At 54.1% G+C, this 18,901-nt stretch overlaps 1 protein-coding gene across 6 annotated transcripts in view; it reads left to right on the top strand.

The window, feature by feature from the left end:
• The window catches only part of CFAP92 (cilia and flagella associated protein 92 (putative)), a 39,133-nt gene that overhangs the window by 6,517 nt on the left and 13,715 nt on the right, over positions 1–18,901 (top strand). For 5 of the 6 annotated variants that reach the window (XR_011563097.1, XM_070777006.1, XM_070777002.1 and 2 more), the window contains 8 exons: positions 1,124–1,314; positions 2,186–2,390; positions 3,457–3,588; positions 4,427–4,499; positions 5,711–5,832; positions 9,499–9,645; positions 15,253–15,437; positions 16,364–17,262. Coding sequence is in view for 5 of the 6 variants with exons in the window: in XM_070777006.1 (XP_070633107.1) it covers positions 1,124–1,314; positions 2,186–2,390; positions 3,457–3,588; positions 4,427–4,499; positions 5,711–5,832; positions 9,499–9,645; positions 15,253–15,437; positions 16,364–17,262 (1,954 nt within the window). In the remaining variant the exon portion in view is untranslated. The remainder of the gene's footprint in view (positions 1–1,123; positions 1,315–2,185; positions 2,391–3,456; positions 3,589–4,426; positions 4,500–5,710; positions 5,833–9,498; positions 9,646–15,252; positions 15,438–16,363; positions 17,263–18,901) is intronic. The other variant, XM_070777005.1, reaches the window with a different exon arrangement.

The following is an 18,901-nucleotide window of genomic DNA, read 5'->3' as shown; positions in this document are numbered from 1 at the left end:
TGGGGTTTTGGTGGGCTCAGGCTGGGGTGTCTGCCAGCTTTGTCCCTGCACGACTTGCTGACAGCCCCTGGGATATGCTGGTGCCCCCCAGGGTACCCCCACAGGATACCCCTGCAGGATACCCCCCAGGGTACCCTTCCAGGATACCCCCCAGGATACCCACCCAGGGTACCCTCCCCCAGGATACCCCTGCAGGATACCCCCCAGGGTACCCTTCCAGGATACCCCCCAGGATACCCCCCAGGATACCTCCCCAGGGTGCCCCCCAGGGTACTCCCCCGGGATATCCCCCAGGATACCCACCCAGGGTACCCCCCCCAGGATACCCCCTGCAGGATACACCCCCAGGATATCCCCCATTCCCCAGGGTACCCCCCAGGTTACCCCCTGCAGGATACCCCCCCAGGATATCCCCCAGGATACCTCCCCAGGGTACCCCCCAGGGTACTCCCCCAGGATATCCCCCAGGGTACCCCCCCCAGGATACCCCCTGCAGGATACACCCCCAGGATATCCCCCAGGATACCTCCCCAGGGTACCCCCCAGGGTACTCCCCCAGGATATCCCCCAGGGTACCCCCCCCAGGATACCCCCTTCAGGATACACCCCCAGGATATCCCCCATTCCCCAGGGTACCCCCCAGGTTACCCCCTGCAGGATACCCCCCCAGGATATCCCTCATTCCCCAGGGTACCCCCCAGGATACCCCCTGCAGGATACCCCCCCAGGATATCCCCACAGGATATCCCCCATCCCCCAGGGTACCCGCTCAGGGTACCCCCCCAGGATACCCTTCAGGATGTGCCCCCAGGGTAACCCCCAGGATACCCCCCAGGGTGCTCCCCCAGGATACTCACCCCCCGGCCCGCAAACCCCTACTCTGGTCGTGTTTGCGCCGCTGATGTTGCACGGACCCCGTCGTGCTGTGATGTTTGGTTTTAACACCTTTACGGGGATGCTGGCCTCAGAGTCGTGAGCCGAGGGCCCGACACACACCCTCACGCCGAGCGGGTGGCTGCACAGGCCCCCGCCTCCGGCTCTTCTTGGGAGCAGGGAGTCGTGGAGATGGCTCTGCCTTCCCACGTGAGGTTAGGGCGGGACTCACTCCATCTGTGTCCTCCAGGTCATAAAGGGAAATTTTCGAGTTTGGTTGAAAAATACAGGCGACCGCCTAAAACGGACAAGCCCGTGGCAAAGGTTCACCGCTACTACCACGTCGAGTACTCCCTCCTGCCGGACGGTGCGGAGCCTAAGAAAGTCGACGTGCTGCTGTTTCCCACCGTGGCCAAAGTGTTCCTGGACTCGGGAGTAAAGGTGAGCGTGCGTGTGTGTCTGTGTCTGTGTGTGTCTCTGTGTGTCTGTCTCCGTGTGTGTGTGTGTGTCTCCGTCTGTCTCTGTGTGTGTGTCTGTGTGTGTCTCTGTGTGTCTGTCTCCGTGTGTGTGTGTGTGTCTGTTTGTGTCTCTGTCTCCGTGTGTGTATTTGTGTGTCTCCGTGTGTGTCTCCATGTGTGTGTCTCCGTGTGTGTGTCTCTGTGTGTGTGTCTGTGTTTGTGTGTCTCTGTGTGTGTGTCTCTGTGTGTGTCTCCGTATGTGTGTCTCCGTGTGTGTCTCTGTGTGTGTGTCCCCGTGTGTGTGTCTGTGTGTGTGTGTCTGGCCTTGCATGTAGTCTGATAACCATAAGAAACAGCAGGAGCCACAAAGAATGCTGGCTTCCCCTAGAACTTGCTGGAAATTCAAGACCTTGGGCCCCACCCGAGATCTACTGAATGCCAACGTGCAAGAACCTAATAATGGCGACCCAAGGGTTGTCTGTGCAGGTATCTTCAACCTAAGAATTTCTTTGGTGTTTGCAGAGTTCTGGCAGCTCTTGCTGTTTCTTCGTGTGTGTGCGCGTGAGTATGGGCGTCTGCTCCTGCGCGCGGGCACGCTGCGCTAGGGCAGGCTCGGGGCAGGATGGAGAGCCCCTGGGAAGGACATCTCTGCAGGAATTGCTTTTACTTTTATTTTTCCGAGGAACCTAGAGGTGCGCAGGCCCCTGTTCCCGGCACCCATTTCCTGATTCCCGACGAGAGCTGGGAGCCAGGAGAGGTCGGGACACACAGACAGACAGGCGGAGGGCCGGGCCCGGCTCGCCGCGCCAACGGTCAGATCTTGGCCCCTGAGAGTCTCTTGTCCTCTCACACAGACCATCAGGCCGTGGCAAGAAGGGGACAGGGTCTGGGTGTCGTGGACCCAAGCTTTCAACATCAACGTGACCAAGGAGTTACTGAAGAAAATAAATTTTCACAAAATCACCTTGAAGGTCTGGGACACCAAGGAAAAGGTTTCGAAAAGAGTCAAGTATTATCGGCTAAAGCCTTCCGGGTTTATGGAAGACATGGGATCTTCCGGTAAGTCAGGTGTCTGGGTTTGACTTGAAATGTTCCCAGGACGTGGTGGCTTCTCACCAGTTGACAGCAGAAAGCCCGCGTCCCTTAGTTGGGCGCGTCTGGTTTTCAGGGGCCCGTGCTGGCGTCCGTCAGCACAGTGACACCTCTGTCCGCTCTCAGCGCTGGCCAATGACCCTTTGAAGCCCCAGGTCGTGGCTGGCTCCTGCCGTGCCCACCACTCTCGGCCACCGCTGCCCCCAGCCCAGCGCCTGCTTGGTGACCCTGCCTGGTGTGGCTCTCCCAGGGCTCTCTACCCTCACCTGCCTCCTCCGTCTGCACGCACGTTTTCCCCTGTCTCCTCTCTGCCGCCTCGCTCCCTGACCTTCCTGTATCACCCCTAAGACCCTGGCGCTTGGCAGCTCTGCGGCTTTTCACGGCTGCCGCGCGTCTTCGGGAACCAAGTCTGATGTCCGAGTCCAGTCTCGAAGGCATCGTGCCCCCGGCGCCCCGAGCCTTCTTTCTCATCATCACCATCACCTGCACCCCAGGTCCAGCCCTGACCCCTGAAGACGCGAGGCTTCTCCACATTGCAGGGCCAGCCTCGAGGCACCAGGGGCTCTTGGCCAAATTTCTTGTTCCCAGAGTGCCGTCCATCCTCCAGTACCTCGGCCGGTCTCACCTCTCTCTGCCGTCTTCTTTAGCCTTCCCTCTCCCCCTCTGCCCCGCTGGCCCGCCCCCCACTGACAGGTGGGGCGACCCCGAGGGGCGTCGCCCTTGGTAAAGGGTGGGTCCCCTGCCCACACAAGGGTGACAGAAGCGTCTCTAAGAGGGCAGGCGGTGGTGCCTTCCTTCCAGTGCAGGGTGAGCGCCTAACGCAGCACAGGCACCTGCCTAGGGACCCTGCCTGGGAGAAGCCGGTGCCGGCGGGCTGGGCGGGTCCTGGTGTTGGGAGGCGGCGCCCCCGGCGGCTCCCCCGGCGGCTCCCCGTCTTACTGCTCCAGCACTAACTGAGGGGGACACTCGCCTAGGGGATAAGCAGTGTTTCTGATGAGCCGAGTCAGCCATGCGGTCTCCTCCTGTGTTCTAGAGGAAGTGAAAAATTTGGTTTTAAGTCAGAGAAGATTGTCTGAACAGGGCGTTCACGTCAAAGAGGAGCAGTGCCAGGACCACGCACCAGAGAAGCCCGAAAAACCGAGAAGATCCTTGAAGCCAGCGCACGGTGAGCGGAGGCGGCCTTCGTGGGCGCGCCGAGCGCGGACCGGCGGGAAGGCGGGGTCCCGGGTGACGCGTGCGCACTGGCGTCCGCCGGGGGCCTCGTGCTCCGCACCGAATCACTGCAGTTGATTCTTTCATTTTGGTCACTTACAAAAAACCCGTCTCTCAGTGGAGACATTACATAGCTTTCGTTTGATTTTAGAACAGTCAGTAAATACAGAAAAGCATAAAACACGCAGGGAACATAATGGATTGTTCCGTCACCAGCAACAAACACTGCAATGTCTTGGTTATCTCGTTATGGCAGATTCTTTTGTTTTCGTGCTGAGATTTTTTTTTTTTTAATACAGATGAGGTTATTCTGGGTCCATAATCTTCTAGTGTGAGATCATTGCATCCTCACCGTCTATTTCCTTAACAACTTTCCATAAACTTCTCGTGTGGTGGCTTCAGAGTGTTTCATCCGCTAGCACCACTGTGGTTTGCTTAACTGTTTGCTGTCGGTGGGAATAAAGGAAACGGGAGTGTTTTCAGGAGTCTCTAGTGTGAACAGCGCTGAAGCGGCTGGCTGCATAGATAACAGACTTCTGTTTTGTTCTCTGAGGAGTATTACATGAGGATCTAGAGGCCTAGTCTTGCCTCCGTTTTTCCAAATAATCATAGTTATCTGTATATTCATTCATTCAGTCGTGTGTCATCCGCAGACATTTTGCTGAACGCTTGGGGACTGCGGCTCGGGGGCTGGCGCTGCAAACGTGTTCAGGGCCCTCATTCTTGGTGAGCTCGTACAGAGTGGGAGGCTTGGAGACGCTGGCTCATGTGGTCGGGTTCCCTCCCAGCAGATGCGGAAACTCTTCCCGGGAACCCCGAGGACCACGAAAAGCTACTCAGGTCGGAAGAGCTTGCCACAGTCCAGTAAGGAGGGCCCCGTGCTGTTTTTCGGGGTGTGGGAAAGGGGCCTCCTCTTCTTCTTGCCCCGCAAGCCCCCCTCCCAGAGTCACGTGGAGTTTTGGTAGTCTCACTTAACCAGGAGCTCACGCAGTCCAGGTGGGGGCACAGAACCGAGAAAGGTACTCTGAGTCCTCTGAGCCTGTGTTATGTGTCAGGCCCCTGCTTCTGTGTGAAGCAGTGCATTTCGTATTACCCTCAGCTTCGTCACTCTCCATCTCCATTCGGCATCACCATCTCCATTTTCTCCATAAAGGGACTTCGCGGCTAAGTGGTTGGCACAGAGTTATAAAACTAGAATCCTTGGGAGGCTTGGGGCGTTGGTAAAGCCAGGATCCCAACCCATACCACTGGACAGCTGAGTCCACTGTGTCTCCTTTCGGAGGGCAGTTGCTCTCGGACCTGCTGGAGCCTAAGGGGGAAACCAGAGAAGGGGACTTCTCAGACGCTGTGGGGACCAGGGGGTGAAGGGAGATCCGCCTCGAGACTTGGGGGGATGGCATGGGAAGGACCCAGAGAACTGTCATTAAACAAAAGGCTGTATTGAAGCCCAGGAGATTCACAACACGGCATCAGTTTCTTCTGTTCAGCACAGTGACTCAGAGCACATCATTTGAAAATGTTGGTTAAAAGTGTTTTTTGCAGGAATTTATAGATTTATTTGGAGAGAATTGACATTTTTACATTATGAAGTTCCCCCATCCGTGATCATGGTTTATCTTTTCACCTAATTCTGTTCCTCCTTTATGGCTTTTAATAGGGTTACTTTTTTTTTTTTTTTTTCCCCTGTAGATGTTGTGGGTAATTCCTGTAAGTGAATTCCTAGATATTTTAGAGTTTTCAGTTGATTTTATTTTAATCAATAATATATTTTTAATCATTATAATTGATAGTGCAAGGTTGTCTGCAGAGTAGCAGCCTCATCATTAGTGGGACTTTGTTAGGGGTGGGAGTCTCAGGGCCACCCAAGGCTTGCTGACCTACAATCTGCATTTTTTCAGTGACATTCCCTGGTGACTCAAATGCACGTTGAAATTTTAAGAGGCAGTGCTTTAAAGGAAGGCAGTGTCATCTTTTTGAGAATCTACTCACGTTCAATCCAGTAGATAGATTCTCAGCTCCGATCCCTAGTTTGTCTCACTTCCCTATATTTTTCTTTCTCTTTGTGCATTTTCTAGATGGGGTGATTCCAAACCGGTTTCTTCTTTGGGAGGGGCAACCACGACGGAGGCAAAGGAGCTAATTGAGAAGCCATCACTTAGCAGCTTGACAAACCTGTTAGAGAAGCAGAAATTTCAGAGTAAGTCAGGGTGGGATTTGGGGACTTTGTAGTGTGACTGGGCCTGAAAGAGAATTATGAAATGTTTCAGATTCAGAATTCTTCGATAAGGTTCCCATTTAATCAAAAGTGAAAAATACTCGGTGCAGCTTTTGACTGGCTCAGCCTGTCTCGCCGCTGGGCCGTCCACCATCCTTTGCCGCCGGCGTTTCTGGGCTCCTGTCCATGGTGTTCTGTGTATGTGCTTAGTGGCTCGGTCGTGTCTGGTTCTGCGGCCCCAGGGACTGCAGCCGCCAGGCTCCTCTGTCCACGGGATCCTCCAGGCGAGAATACTGGAGTGGGTGGCCATGCCCTCCTCCAGGGGATCTTCCCAACCCAGCGATGAAGCCCAGCTCTCCCACATTGCAAGCAGATTCTTAACCATCTCAGTCACCAGGGAATGGGGGACATGAAAATCTGTAATACTGACCAGAGACGTCCAGAAAGTTAATTACACCTCCATGTGATCAGTGCTGTGTAGGATAGGTATGTGGGCTGCGGCGTGTGTGGAGAGACCCTTTGGAAGCTGAGAAGGTGCGGGCTTCTTAGGGTGGAACCGGGGAAACTGCATCCCAGGTCCCAGGAGCCGCTCTTGGAAGCGTGTATCTGAGAGTCAGGCTCCCAGCGAGGATCCTCGGATCCCTGAGTCCACCTCCTCCTCCTTGGCTTAGATTTCCTCACCAGGTTTTCAGCAAACTGTTGAGTCTCCAGGGTCCTACAGCGAGCACACAGGACACTTGCCCCCTGTTCCCATCCGCTCGGCTGTAACTGCAGCAGAGCATCTCCTTAACCCATCCCTGGGTCGGGAACATCCCTGGTGGAGGGAATGACAACTCACTCCACTGTTCTTGCCTGGAGAATCCCCACGGACAGAGGAGCCTGGGGGCTACAGTCCATGGGGTCACAAAGAGTCAGACATGCCAGGGCAGCCCTGAACCTGCCTCTTTTCCTGTGATGTATTTGTGTCAATACATGCTATTTCAAATCCTAAAAGATGATGCTGTTAAACTGCTGCACTCAATATGCCAGCAAATTTGGAAAACTCAGCAGTGACCACAGGACTGGAAAAGGTCAGTTTTCATTCCAATCCCAAAGAAAGGCAATGCCAAAGAATGCTCAAACTACCACACAATTGTACTACCACACAATTGTAGTCATCTCACACGCTAGTAAAGTAATGCTCAAAATTCTCCAAGCCAGGCTTCAACAGTATATGAACCGTGAACTTTCAGATGGTCAAACTGGATTTAGAAAAGGCAAAGGAACCAGAGATCAAATTGCCAACATCCATTGGATCATCAAAAAAGCAAGAGAGTTCCAGAAAAACATCTGCTTTATTGACTTCACCAAAGCCTTTGACTGTATGGATCACAACAAACTGTAGAAAATTCTTCAAGAGATGGGAATACCAGACCACCTTTCCTGCCTTCTGAGAAATCTGTATGCAGGTCAAGAAGCGACAGTTAGAACTGGACATGGAACAACAGACTGGTTCCAAATTGGGAAAGGAGTTCGTCAAGGCTGTATACTGTCACCCTGCTTATTTAACTTCTGTGTAGAGTACATCATGTGAAATGCCGGGCTGAATGAAGCACAAGCTGGAATCAAGATTGCTGGGAGAAATATCAATAACCTCAGATATGTACATGACACCACCCTTACGGCAGAAAGCGAAGAAGAACTAAAAAGCCTCTTGATGAAAGTGAAAGAGGAGAGTGAAAAAGTTGGCTTAAAACTCAACATTCACAAAACTAAGATCATGGCATCTGGTCCCATCACTTCATGGGTAGATGGGGAAACAATGGAAACAGTGAGAGACTTTATTTCCTTGGGCTCCAAAATCACTGCAGGTGGTGACTGCAGCTGTAAAAGATGCTTGCTCCTTGGAAGAAGAGCTATGACCAACCTAGACAGCTTATTAAAAAGCAGAGATATTACTTTGCCAACAAAGGTCCGTCTAGTCAAAGCTATGGTTTTTCCAGTAGTCATGTATGGATGTGAGAGTTGGATCATAAAGAAAGCTGAGCGCCTAAGAATTGATGCTTTTGAACTGTGGTGTTGGAGAAGACTCTTGAGGGTCCCTTGGACAGCAAGGAGATCCAACCAGTCAGTCCTAAAGAAAATCAGTCCTAAATATTCATTGGAAGAACTGATGCTGAAGCTGAAACTCTAGTCCTTTGGCCACCTGATACAAAGAACTGAGTCATTGGAAAAGACCCTGATGCTCAGAAAGATTGAAGGCAGGAGGAAAAGGGGACGGCAGAGGATGGGGTGGTTGGATGGCATCACCGACTCGATGGATGTGAGTTTTGGTAGGCTCCGGGAGTTGGTGATGGACAGGGAGGCCTGGCATGCTGCAGTCCATGGGGTTGCAAAGAGTCAGACACGACTGAGGAACTAAACTGACTGACTGATGCCAGTCCGGCCTCTTCGCCCCTCCTGGCCTCGCTGAGAGCCATCTGTTGGTCACCACTTTCGTATTGCTGCCAGCGGCGGTGACCGTCCTTGCTGGGGCTCCAGCACACGCAGGAGGCTCTGGGCGCCTGCCCTGTGGGTTCCTGGGTGTAGGACATGCTCGCTGGTCCGTCGGGAGATGCTGCTGGTGTAGTCCTGGTTGTACCTCCTTGCCCTCCTGAAGGCAGCACCGAGAATTGCCACTTCTCCTCTGCGTCACCCTCACTTGGCAGGTCAGGGCCCAGTTCCTGATCCGCGGGGTCGGGAGCATCTGGGAGTCCTCGCCTTATCAGTGTGTCTTCATTTATGCTCTTCTGTTGCGTTGAAATGATTTTTCCTATTGATCCCAGGGCTTACTTTTTAGGGTCTTTTGAATGATTCTGCATAGTTCGCGCACTGGAAGCGCCACAGGCTGGGCTGTGTCTCCCCGTTTCCCACACGGGGGCTGTCTTGTCACGCGCAGCAGGCGTTCACCTGTTCCTCCCCAGTTCGTATCCGGGGGAGCAGTCTAGAAACCTGTGCTTATCCAGACGGCAGTCTAGTCTCCCGAGTATCCTTCTAATCGTTGTGAAGTTTTTCCACCTCAGTCTGCAACTCGTTGTGCATATGGCATGAGGTGCCCGGTGGTTTAATTTGCCTCCACACGGACAGTCCGTGTCCTCAGTCACGCGCCGATGGGAAGCGCGCCCTTAGGCCCCTGGCGCGCCCCACTTTGTGTGCCTGTTCCTGGGCGTTTGCCCAGCACGGTCGGTCCCGTCGGTCTTTCCGCCACGGAACCAGTAGCTTGCGGTTTTAGTCGCCCGGCGCCTGCGTTCTGTCATCTGAGCTGGGTTCTTGGCTGAGCCTCTCATGGACATTTCCCTTCTCTCTTCGACAGACAGGGGGATTGAGGCTCAGATTGGTCACGGCGTTTGCCCCATAGGAGGCAAGGAACTGGTTCTGGAACTGTGATGGCTCAGCTCCAGGGCCCAGCTGTCAGCCCTGCGCCATGGTTAAGGGCCAACGTGGAGGAGAACTTGGGTGTTTTCTGTGGCTGGTGTCGGCACGGCAGGCTCTGGGCAGCGGTGGGTGGGGGGACCAGGACACCCCCTCATTTCCTCCTGCTCTCCACAGGTGGACGCCGCTGGGGAGGGGCAAGAGCCTCTGACTCCAGGGAGCCCTCCCTGACGCTCCTCCCTTCCTCTGATCTCACAGCTAAGCGGAAAGAGTCAGATGGCAGGAGAAAGTCGCAGAGGAGGAGGAGGACATCTCACTGGGAGGACGGCACAGATATGCGGCTGGCGGGCCCTGCAAAGCATGGCAGCTTTTCCATCCAGCTGGAGGTCCTGCCGCTCCTGGCAGGTAGGCGCCCGGAGTGCCGGCAGGCGGGTTATGACGGGACGCCGCGGGGACTGTGCCCCCACCTGGCACCACCTCCACACCCCGGGGGTGAGCGGCCTCACTGTTGAGGGCGGGACACGGAGGCACAGAGAGGCCACACGCATCATCTGGGATCCCACAGCAAGCAAGCGAACCCAGGATTCCAACCCAGGTCTGATCGCAAAGTCCAAGCAAACGTGAGGGTAACAGACGGCCCGGGTTTGTTTGCTGAAGCGCTGCTTTGTACGAATGCTGCTCCTAAGACATCCAGTACAGGAAATGGGGACAGGTAAGCAGCGTTGACGTCCTGCCGCCGGCGTCTCAGGACCGACTCTGACCCAGTGAACTGGTGGTGCTGGTGCTGGTGGAATAGGGCGTGGTTCTCATCATCACTGTTTTTTCGGTGTCAAACAGCTTCCCTGAGGACACACAGCTTAGGGGCAGAACAAGGGTTTGTGTCTTTTGCTTTGCAAGATCCATCCCAATTTATAAACTAGGTTTGATTGAAAATAAATAGGTATTCTGTCCATGTGTTTAAATGATGGAAAAAATTAGCTGATTGAGTAAAATTATCTGACTTTGTCTTAAAAAGGTAACGTGGAGGGAATCCTTGTTTCAGAGAAAGGAATCCTAGACTTACTTCACTCTGCGTTTTTTGACCATCAGGGTGAACTAGCCGTCTTCTGGGTGATCTGAAGAGGAAGCTTAGGAAGACTCAGAGGGTCACTCTCCAGGTTCAGGAATGCTGGGAAAATTCTTGTTCCCATAGGCACTTGGGTTGATGTTGATATGTTCTGAGGAAACACTCTTAACTTTTCAGTTTGTACTTCCAGACAGATTTTTGAAGATCAGTTCCACCCAAAGTGAGTTTTCAGGGACTCTTCGTGCACTGCCCGAGCCCTGTCCAGAAGGACTGTGCCTCCATGCAGCCGCCCCGAGACCCCGCCTGGGGCAGCGTCCTGGGTTCACGCTGCTTCGTGAACCGCTGCTGCTCCAGGTGGGTGGGCCCCAGGGACCTGCCCGGCCGGCTCCTGACTGCAGTGAGGGGAGGGGGACGCCCGACTGAAGACACGCCTGCTGGAGGGGCGTGTCTGGCAGGCCAGCCGAGAGGTGCCTGGGCTCCCCTCCCCGTAAGCTCTGCCGTGATGGCTGTGACTGCAGGAGTGACGCACCGACTGTGGTTCTGGCTCAGCTGCTTCCCTGCGGGCTGCCTGCTTTCTCTGAGCCTCAGTGTCCTCATCTGTGAAATGGGGACAGTGACTCCCTTCCCCCCAGGGGTCTAGAAAGGATCATAAAAGATGCTGTGTGTGAACAGCTCTGCAGGGAGCCCTGCACACAGCGGGATCAGACAGGCTGCTGGTGAGGAGGCTGCTCCTTTGCCAGGACGGCTGCTGATGGGGCCGCTGCACACAAGGTGCCTCCAGCAAGGCAAGCAGAGACCCCTGCCCCCCGGCACTAACACCACGGTCTGTGGCCACAAACTGCAGATGGCCGTGGCTCATCAAGCTAACTGCAGGCTGCTTTTCCCATAAAATATAATAGCATGAGATTGATGCTTTTAATCTGTGGTGTGGAGAAGACTCTCAAGAGTCCCTTAGATGGCAAGGAGATCCAACCTGTCCATCCTAAAGGAAATCAGTCCTGAATATTCACTGGAGGGACTGATGCTGAAGCTGAAACTCCAATACTTTGGCCACCTGATGCGAAGAACTGGCTCACTGGAAAAGACCCTGATGCTGGGAAAGATTGAGGGCAGGAGGAGAAGGGGATGACAGAGGATGAGATGGTTGGATCGCGTCACTGACTTGATGGACATGAGTTTGAGCGTGCTCCAGGAGTTGGTGATGGACAGGGAGGCCTGGCGTGCTGCAGTCCACGGGGTCGCAGAGATTTGGATGTGACTGAACGAGTGAAAAACAACACATTCCCAAACTAGCACGATCATGTTTGGTCATCTTCAATTTCTGGTTAGGCCACAGGCATGGAGCGCCTTGGTGGTGAGCGAAGCTTCCGTGTCTGGAGTGGGCTCTTCCTTTTACCCACAGTGGAGAGACCACACGCGCCACGCAGGAGTGGTGTGGACACTGGCCCCGCTACTCTTCGGCTGGAGTCCTCGGATGATCCCTCGACACGGCTGACCCTGTCAAGCTGAAGTGCAGCGGCTGTCCGCGCACGGGCCTGCTGGGGGCCACTCGCTCTTGCCGTGTTCCCTCCGTGAGACGGCGGCTGTCACCTCCGGCGCTTCTGCCCCGGGGATACGTGGCGCTGTGTGAAGCGTGTTTGGGGCTCACAGGTGGGAGTGGGAGGCTGTGAACGTGCCACGATGCACAGAATGGTCCCCACGACAGAGGACCACCTGTCCCCAAGCGTCAGTAGTGCTGAGGTTGAGCCGCTGCCCAGGATCCTGGCTGACACCGCCTGAAACGTCTGAATGCGGCTTTGAGTAGGTATTTGCATTGGAGATGAAAAGCAGGGAGAGATTAGAAAGCCTTCCTCAGCGTTCAGTGCAAACAATGGAATGGGAAAGACTAGAGATTTGTCAAGAAAATTAGAGATACTAAGGGAATATTTCATGCAAAGATGAGCACAGTACAGAAATGGTATGGACCTAACAGAAGCAGAAGATACTAAGAAGAGGTGGCGAGAATACACAGAAGAACCATACAAAAAAGGTCTTCACGACCCAGATAACCACGATGCTGTGATCACTCATCTAGAGCCAGACATCCTGGAGTGAAAAGTCAAGTGGGCCTTAGGAAGCATCACTACGAACAAAAATAGTGGAGGTGATGGAATTCCAGTTGAGCAATTTCAAATCCTAAAAGATGATGCTGTGAAAGTGCTGCACTCAATATGCCAGCAAATTTGGGAAAACTCAGCAGTGGCCACAGGACTGGAAAAGGTCAGTTTTCATTCCAATCCCAAAGAAAGGCAACGCCAAAGAAAGGCAATGCCAAAGAATGCTCAAACTACGGCACAATTGCACTCATCTCACACGCTAGTAGAGCAGTGCTCAAAGTTCTCCAAGCCAGGCTTCAGCAATACGTGAACCATGAACTTCGAGATGTTCAAGCTGGTTTTAGAAAAGGTGGGGGAACCAGAGATCAAATTGCCAACATCCGTTGGATCATTGAAAAAGCAAGAGAGTTCCAGAAAAACATCTACTTTTGCTTTCTTGATCATGCCAAAACCTTTGACTGTGTGGATCACAACAAACTGTGGAAAATTCTTCAAGAGATGGGAATACTAGACCACGCAACCTGCCTCTTGAGAAATCTGTATGCAGGTCAAGAAGCAACAGTTGGAAATGGACATGGAACTACAGACTGGTTCCAAATCGGCAAAGAAGTACATCAAGACTGTATATTGTCATCCTGCTTATTTAACTTATATGCAGAGTACATCATGAGAAATGCTAGGCTGGATGAAGCACAAGCTGGAATCAAGATTGCCAGGAGAAATATCAATAACTTCAGATATGCAGATGGCACCACCCTTATGGCAAAAAATCAAGAACTAAAGAGCCTCTTGATGAAAGTGAAAGAGAGGGAGAAAAAGTTGGCTTAAAACTCAGCAGTCAGAAAATGGAGATCATGGCATCTGGTCCCATCACTTCATGGCAAATAGATGGGGAAACAATGGAAACAGTGAGAGACTTTATTTCCTTGGGCTCCAAAATCACTGCAGATGGTGACTGCAGTCATGAAATTAAAAGACGCTTGATCCTTGGAAGAAAAGCTATGACCAACCTAGGCAGCATATTCAAAAGCAGAGACATTACTTTGCCAACAAAGGTCCGTCTAGTCAAGGCTGTGGTTTTTCCAGTTGTCATGTATGGATGTGAGAGCTGGACTATTAAGAAAGTTGAGCACTAAAGAATTGATGCTTTTGAACTGTGGTGTTAGAGAAACTCTTGAGAGTCCCTTGGACTGCAAGGAAATCCAACCAGTCCATCCTAAATGAAATCAGTCCTGAATGTTCATTGGAAGGACTGATGCCGAAGCTGAAACTCTAATACTTTAGCCACCTGATTCGAACAACTGACTCATTGGAAAGGACCCTGATGCTGGGCAAGATTGAAGGCGGGAGGAGAAGGGGACGACAGTGGTTGGATGGCATCACTGATGCAATGGACATCTGAGTTTGAGCAAACTCCGGGAGTTGGTGATGGACAGGGAGGCCTGGCGTGCTGCGGTCCATGGAGTTGCAAAGAGTTGGACACGGCTGAGCGACTGAACTGAGCTGAACTTGCATTGCTGCTGCTGCTGCTGCTAAGTTGCGTCAGTCGTGTCCAACTCTGTGTGACCCCATAGACGGCAGCCCACCAGGCTCCCCCATCCCTGGGATTCTCCAGGCAAGAACACTGGAGTGGGTTGCCATTTCCTTCTCCAACGCATGAAAGTGAAAAGTGAAAGTGAAGTTGCTCAGTCATGTCTGACTCTTAGCAACCCCATGGACTGCAGCCCACCAGGCTCCTCCATCCATGGGATTTTCCAGGCAAGAGGACTGGAGTGGGGTGCCATGAACTTGCACTGGAGAGTCCTAAACTGGGCGGTCTTCTATGAAAAGGCTGACGAAGTCCTAGAACACAGGTCATAATCAGCGATGGCCTTAAGTGGTTGGTCTGTTGCAGAGAGTCACAAGGGTGCAGGGAGGGGTCCTCCAGGAGGTGCCCGTGGCCCCCGCAGACATACCCAGTCTGTGCCCAGGACTTGTTCTGGAAGCAGCTGCTCTCTTTGAGTGCGAGTGCCCTAAACATATGCTTACCAGCATCGTGAACAGAAGCAAATCGGTCTTTTTGTGCACGGACCCTATGCTAGCAGAGCCCACGAGTCCGTCACCTTCCTGCACATAAGGCGTCGTCATCCTCTTCACCCTGAGACGGGCGGGATCTGTGCCCCTCTTGCACACGAGGATATGGAGCTTCAAAGAGCGTGTGACTGCTTGTAGGTCACACGGCGACTAACAGATCTAGGGTTTGAAACTAAGCAGGCCCCTCTGCTTGCAGAGCTGGGGCTTAGCTTTTTTGTGTGGTTTTTTTTTTTTTTTTTGTGTTCCCCAGTATGCCTCCTCCCGCTGAGATGTATGGGCCCCTTTTAGGAGAAAAGTGTCCTCCAGCCAGTGTGCCCTGCAGCAGGCCAGGTCCTGCGTCCTTTCTGCAGTCACACTGCTGCAAAACCGCAACGACTGAGCCCACACGCCGCAACTACTGACGGCCGTGCACCCAGAGCCCCTGCTCTGTGACGAGAGAAGCCGGGGCACCGCGACCAGGGAGTAGCCCCCGCTCAGCTGCAAGCAGGAAAAAACCCACGCGGCCGTGAAGACCCAGCACCCAGCCCAGCCAAAAATAAAGAAACGAAAGCGTTTTCAACAAGGCACACACTTAAATCCTCTTCGGGAACCTATGAGGCCTCAGTGGAGAAAGGGGTGCAGACATGGTGCCTGTGGGCCTTCCCCAGTTGTGACCGGTATCTCGGGTTTTCCTCCTCGAGGTCTGACTTTGTCTTCGGAGCTCCGGTTCCCCGGCCCCTCTGGCCTGGTCTCAGGGCTGTCTTTGGGAATCGGCTTGCCCTGTCTGTCTGTCCTCAGGATGGCAGTCTGTCGTGAGCCACAGCAGCGGGAGGTCGGCCAACATCTTAGATTGTTTCTTGACGCTGAAAACTGAGGTTCCCCTCATGACAGAAGAGCAGAAGCAGGATCTGAACCCCATGACCATAAAGATCAAGTGCGTTTCTTCCCTCCCGTCACAGCCCGTGCCCATCAGGGAACTAGAGGTGAGCGCGAGCTGGGCTGGCTGGGGTCGGAGCAGCCCTTCCCGGCCTTCCGCCCCTCACCTGCCGTCCCCCGTCCCCGGGGCCCTGGTGACAAGTACCCTCATCGGCCCTGTCTCAGCACTTAGGGTCACTCAGCCAGGCCCGGAGGATGTCAGGTTCCTGGGGCCAGGAGTCCCCCAGCCTGAGGTCTCTCAGCGCGAATTCTCTGAGGCCAGGGTTGGAAGTTGGAAGTGGATTTCTCCAGAAAGTCTTCATTATTTCTTTTGGGTACCAGTGAAGCCATAGCAACCCACCCAGGATTATTGTCAAATACTTTCAGCATCGGCTTTATTTCAGGAAAATAAACAGTGCCCTGGTAGCAGCGGTGTGTGTTCGGACCACACGCTGTGCAAACGGGCAGCTTCTGATGCTGGAGTCTTAGCGCACGCAAGCTTTCCTGTCTCCGTGTGGACACAGGCCTGCACCTGCCAGGCCTCTTACACTCAGCCCCCAGTTCTGTGTGGGCGCTCTGTATGCTCAGGGTGACCCATGCCAGCCCCCCGACCTGCCTGTCTGGGACACACGGGTTCCCTGTCCTGAAGGCCTCTCCTCTCCGCCTTCTCCGTGCCTGGCCCCTGCACGTGAGGAGGCACGGGGCCTGTCCGCGTGGCACTGGCCATCCCGGGGATGGTGGGGGGACCTCGGGGCTCGCTGAGCCCTGCCAGCCGCCACGTTGGGGCCCTGCACATGGCCCTGGGTCCTCGCAGTGGCCTGAAGAGCGGGCTCCGTCCTTGGGGCTTGTGGATGATGAACCGAAGACCACAGGGGCTGTCGGTTGTGGGGGGCGGGGGGCGATGAGCCCGGTGCTGATCTGAGCCGCTGGGCGGGGGCTGCCTGGAGGGCAGGGGGATGGGGACAGGGGGTGACCCCCGGCGCTGCCGCCGCAGCGGCTGTGCAGCCCCGTGTACTGCAGGTACCAGTTCCACAGGGCCCCGGTGCACTGCACGGAGGGCCAGCCGCACGGGACCCACGTGCACTTCCAGGACGTCAACGTCATCTTCCTAGGGGCCATGCACCCCAGCGACCTGAGGGAGTACCTGGAGGGGCCCCCCATGGTGGTAGAAGTGCACGACCGGGACCGCAAGTCTGAGGGCTGTTCCCGCAAGCCCACCCTGTTTGGGGAGGACCCCCTGGATGCGCACCTCAACCTCCAGGCCCTCATCTCCCCCAGAGACACGGAGAGCAACCCCTTTGAGACCCAGGAGAAGATGTGGGACCCGCATGGCGTGGCCCAGGTCAGCTTTGCCGACCTCCTCCTCGGCCACAAGTACCTGAACCTGGCCGCCCCTGTGCGCAGCTGCGAGCCCTGGGCCGCCCCCCTGGGCCACGGCCGCAGGAGCAGGCACGCGGCGGGGCCCCGGGGCCCCAGGGACGGCGTGCCGCATGGGCTGATGCCGCCGGGGGACTACCTGGAGGCCAGCTGCCTGCTGAAGCTGCGTGTGGATGTGGCGGTGCCTCTGCGCGGTGGGCTGGGCGGCGCCGACCCCGCGCTTTCCCGGTTCGGCCGCGTGGTCTTCGTGTTCGAGTCCAGGCGGCTCTCCCTGCTGCACAGCCTCCTGCAGGACGTCACCATGATCAACGCCAGGGCCTTGGCCCTGGACTCCTACCCGCTGGAGGACATTCAACAGATCCTGTCCGCCTTCAAGATCCGGGTGAAGACCCAGGAGCAGCCCGACCTGGACGTGCTCACCGGCGTCCACCTGCTGGACGGGAAGGTCCACTTCCTCGTCCTGGAGGGCCTGGCCGACCACGGCCTCCAGCGGCTGTGGGCCCGTCACCAGAGCCGGTACGTGGGCCGCCTGTCAGGCTGGTGGAGGGCGCGTTCGATGTCAAGCTCAGGTTCAGCGTTGCCGCCGGTGGAAGGCGTCCGTGGATTCAGGGTCGTGTGTGTGTGTGTGTGTGAGGCCCAGTCGCATCTGAGTCTTTGTGACCCCATGGACTGTAGCCCACTAGGCTCCTCTGTGGCATTCTGCAGGCAAGAATACTGGAGTGGGTTGCCATTCCCTTCTCCGGGGGATCTTCCCCACTCAGGGATCAAACCCACATCTCTCAAATCTCCTGCATTGGCAGGTGGGTTCTTTACCACTGAGCCACCAGGGGAGTGATGGACCCTTTACGATTTAACTAGACTGCAGTTGTCTCTTCTTACTCAGATTTCACCACAACAATCTTTTGGTGGTTCATTTCGGTTTTCAGATTCAAATTTCACGTACGTGAAAGCATGGCGTGTGCGTCTTTGTCTGACTCACATCACAAAGCACAAGATGGGCCCATCCGTCTGGGAGCTCGTGGCCGAATCTTGTCCTCTTTCGTGGCTTCGTAATACTCTGGCGTATCTATAGGTCACACCTTTATCCTTTCATCTGTTGACGGGCACTTACAACAGCCACACCTGGGCTGCTGTGAATTGGGGTGCATATATATTTTGAAAGTATCGTTTTCATTTTCTTTGGCTAAATATCCAGGAGTGGAATTGCTGGATCATCTCGGAGTTGGAGCCTCCATGCTGTCTTCCTCAGTGGTCAGCACGCCCAGGCTCCCCTTTTCCGCATCCTCCCCGACGCTTTGTTTCTTGTCTTTGTGATGATAGCCATTCTGATGGGCGTGAGGGGCTACCTTGTGGTTTTGAGTTACATCTTCCTAATAACTAGTAATATTGAACGTATTTTCCTGTGCCTGGTGGCCACGTGTGTATCTTCTTTGGAAAAATGCCTCTTCATGTGCTGTGTCCAGGTTTTAATTGGGTTGTCTGGTTTTCTGACATGGAGTGGCATGGTTCTTCATATATTGGATGTTAATATCGGATATAACACTGGGTATTAACCCCTCATCAGACACATACTTTGCAAGTGTTCTCCCCCATCAGTAGGTTGCCTTTATGTTTCGTTGCTGGTTTCCCTTCCTGTGCAAAAGCTTGGAAGTTTGATTAGGTCCCATTTGCTTTACTTTTGCTTCTGTTTCCCTTGCCTGAGTGTGTGTCTGTGTTTAATCCCTCAGTCGTGTCCAACTCTTTGTGACCCTATGGACTGTACCCCACCAGGCGCCTCTGTCCATGGGATTCTCCAGGCACGAAAACTGGAGTGGGTTGCTATTCCCTTCTCCAGGGGAATCTTCCTGACCCAGGGATGAAACCCGGGTCTCCTGCATTGTAGGCAGATTCTTTACTCTCTCAGCCACCAGGGAAGATAGACCAAAAAAAATATTTCTAGGACCAGTGTCAAAGAGGTTACTGTTCTCCTAATAGTTTTATGCTTTCAGGTCTTGTATTTAGATCTGTGATCAATTTTGGGTTTATTTTGTATATGGTGTGAGAAAATGTTCTAATTTTATTTTTTAACATGTAGCTGCACAGTTTTCCCGGCACCACTTATTGAAGATAGTCTTTTCCTCATTATATATTCTTGCCTTTCTTGTAGAAGAAAAAT

This window comes from Bos indicus, chromosome 22 (genome assembly GCF_029378745.1).
Source record: "Bos indicus isolate NIAB-ARS_2022 breed Sahiwal x Tharparkar chromosome 22, NIAB-ARS_B.indTharparkar_mat_pri_1.0, whole genome shotgun sequence".
Classification (NCBI taxonomy): Eukaryota; Metazoa; Chordata; class Mammalia; order Artiodactyla; family Bovidae; genus Bos; species Bos indicus.
This window is presented reverse-complemented; position numbering and strand designations above follow the sequence as displayed.